This window comes from Canis lupus, chromosome 14 (genome assembly GCF_011100685.1).
Source record: "Canis lupus familiaris isolate Mischka breed German Shepherd chromosome 14, alternate assembly UU_Cfam_GSD_1.0, whole genome shotgun sequence".
In the NCBI taxonomy this organism is placed as follows: Eukaryota; Metazoa; Chordata; class Mammalia; order Carnivora; family Canidae; genus Canis; species Canis lupus.
Window position 1 is genome coordinate 15324679 of NC_049235.1, and position 1873 is coordinate 15326551.

General features: G+C 38.7%; 1 protein-coding gene across 1 annotated transcript; it reads right to left on the reverse strand.

Moving 5' to 3' along the window:
• Positions 1-325: 325 nt before the first annotated feature.
• LOC111098653 (60S ribosomal protein L6-like) lies at positions 326-737 on the reverse strand. The gene has a single exon (XM_038557539.1). The coding sequence runs from the start codon at positions 735-737 to the stop codon at positions 333-335; it is 405 nt and encodes a 134-aa protein (XP_038413467.1). The 3' UTR covers positions 326-332.
• Positions 738-1873: the final 1136 nt, after the last annotated feature.

Below are 1873 nucleotides of genomic sequence, written 5' to 3' on the forward strand. Positions count from 1 at the left end.
TAGAGGCCCTAGGATTTTTAGTCTTACACAGTCTATTTCAGGTGATAATTTCAGGTATAACAGAGTGAAACCTTTATTGTGTTCTATGGTGGAAGTATTCCCCTGCATCTGACAAAGAATCAAGACTTCTGTTGGACCTAAAAATGAAAACTCTGGGGATAGAAAGTTTAAGTTGCAGGAGAAATTCGATAGCTATTATGGTGAAGATATTATCCCTACTTATACCCATAGGTTTTAGACTCATCTAGTCTAGTTGGCCCAGACAGGACACAGGACACACATTTTTTTTTTTTTAATGGATCAGTTGTTTGATTAGGTTCTTTGTAAGAAATTTAGAACACCAATTTGTGAGAGTAAACTCCATTTGTGAGAGAAAACACAGAGCGGAGGTAGCCCTGAAGCAGAGGAACTACTTTGATTTTTGGCAGAATTTGCGAGTCCACAGCTTTCTGATCAATCTTGCGCTGCTCTGTAATCTCGTATTTCTCCTTCTCTGTGTCAAAAATCTCCCCTTCCTTGTGTCTGGGTTTACACAGCTTCTTCTTCTTGAAATAAGCATCAGTGAGATGTTTAGGGGTTTTCACACTGCTGATATCGATTTTGGTGGAAGTGGCAATGACAAATTTCTGGTGTGCTCTATGCAGGGGAACTCGGTTGAGGGCCAGAGGTCCAGTCACAAGTAGCAAGCCACTGCTCAGTTGCTTCAGGAAAACTACCCTCTTGCCCCACGGGCCCATTAGTTTAGATCCTATCCAACATCTTATTCCACACCTTAATTAAAAAATACTTACAATGCTAAAAATTACTAATTATCACCTGAGTTTTCAGTGAATTATAATCTTTTTTTGCTGGAAGAAGGCCTTGCCTTGAGGTTGATGGCTGCTAACTGATCAGGACGATGGTTGCTGAATGTTGGGATGACCATGGAAATTTCTCAAAATAAGACAGCAATAAAGTTTGAGACATCAGTAGACTCTTCCTTTCATGAATAATTTATCTGTAGCATGTGATGCTTTTTGATATCAATTGACAGTAGAACTTCTTTTAGTATTGTAGCCAATCATCTCAACCTCTGCTGATGCTTCACAACTAAGTTTATGTGATATTCTAAATCCTCTGTTGTTATTTTAACTAACTTGACATCTTTGGCAGGAGATTTGGTCTCAAGCAACCATTTTCTTTGCTCATCCATAAATACAAAAAACTCATCCATTAAAGTTTTGTCATGAGATTGCAGCAATTCAGTCCCATCTTCAAGCTCCACTTCTCACTAGTTCCCTTGCTGTTTCTACTACATCTGCAGTTGCTGCCTCCACTGAAGTCTCGAGTCCCTCAAAGTCATCCATGAAGGTTGCAATCAACATCTTTCAACTGCTGTTTGTGTTGATATTTTGACCTCTTCTCATGAATCATGGATGTTCTTTATGACATCTCGAATGGTGAACCCTTTACTTTGCCCAGGTCCAACAGAGGGAATCACTATCTATGGCAGCTGTAGTCTTACACAGTCTATTCCTTAAATAATAAAACTTGAAGGTTGAAGTGAATCTTCGATTCGTGGATGGCAGAATGAATGCTGTGTGAGGAGGCATGAAAACAATATTAATTTCATTGTATATCTCTATCATAGTTCTTGGGAGACCAGAGGCAATATCAGTGAACAGTAATATTTTGAAAGCAGTCATCATTTTCTGAGTAGTAGTTCTTAGAGAAGACTTAAAATATTCAGTAAATTATGTTGTAAATTGATGTGCTGTCATCCAGGCTTTGTTATTCCAGTTATAGAGCATGGGGAGACTAGATTTTATACAATTCTTAGAGGCCCTAGGATTTTTGGAATGGCAAAGAAGCATTGGCTCAAACTTAAGGTCAC

Bases quoted from the DNA above. Each gene is read 5' to 3' on its own strand.
- LOC111098653 (XM_038557539.1), bottom strand. From the start codon at position 737: ATGGGCCCGTGGGGCAAGAGGGTAGTTTTCCTGAAGCAACTGAGCAGT.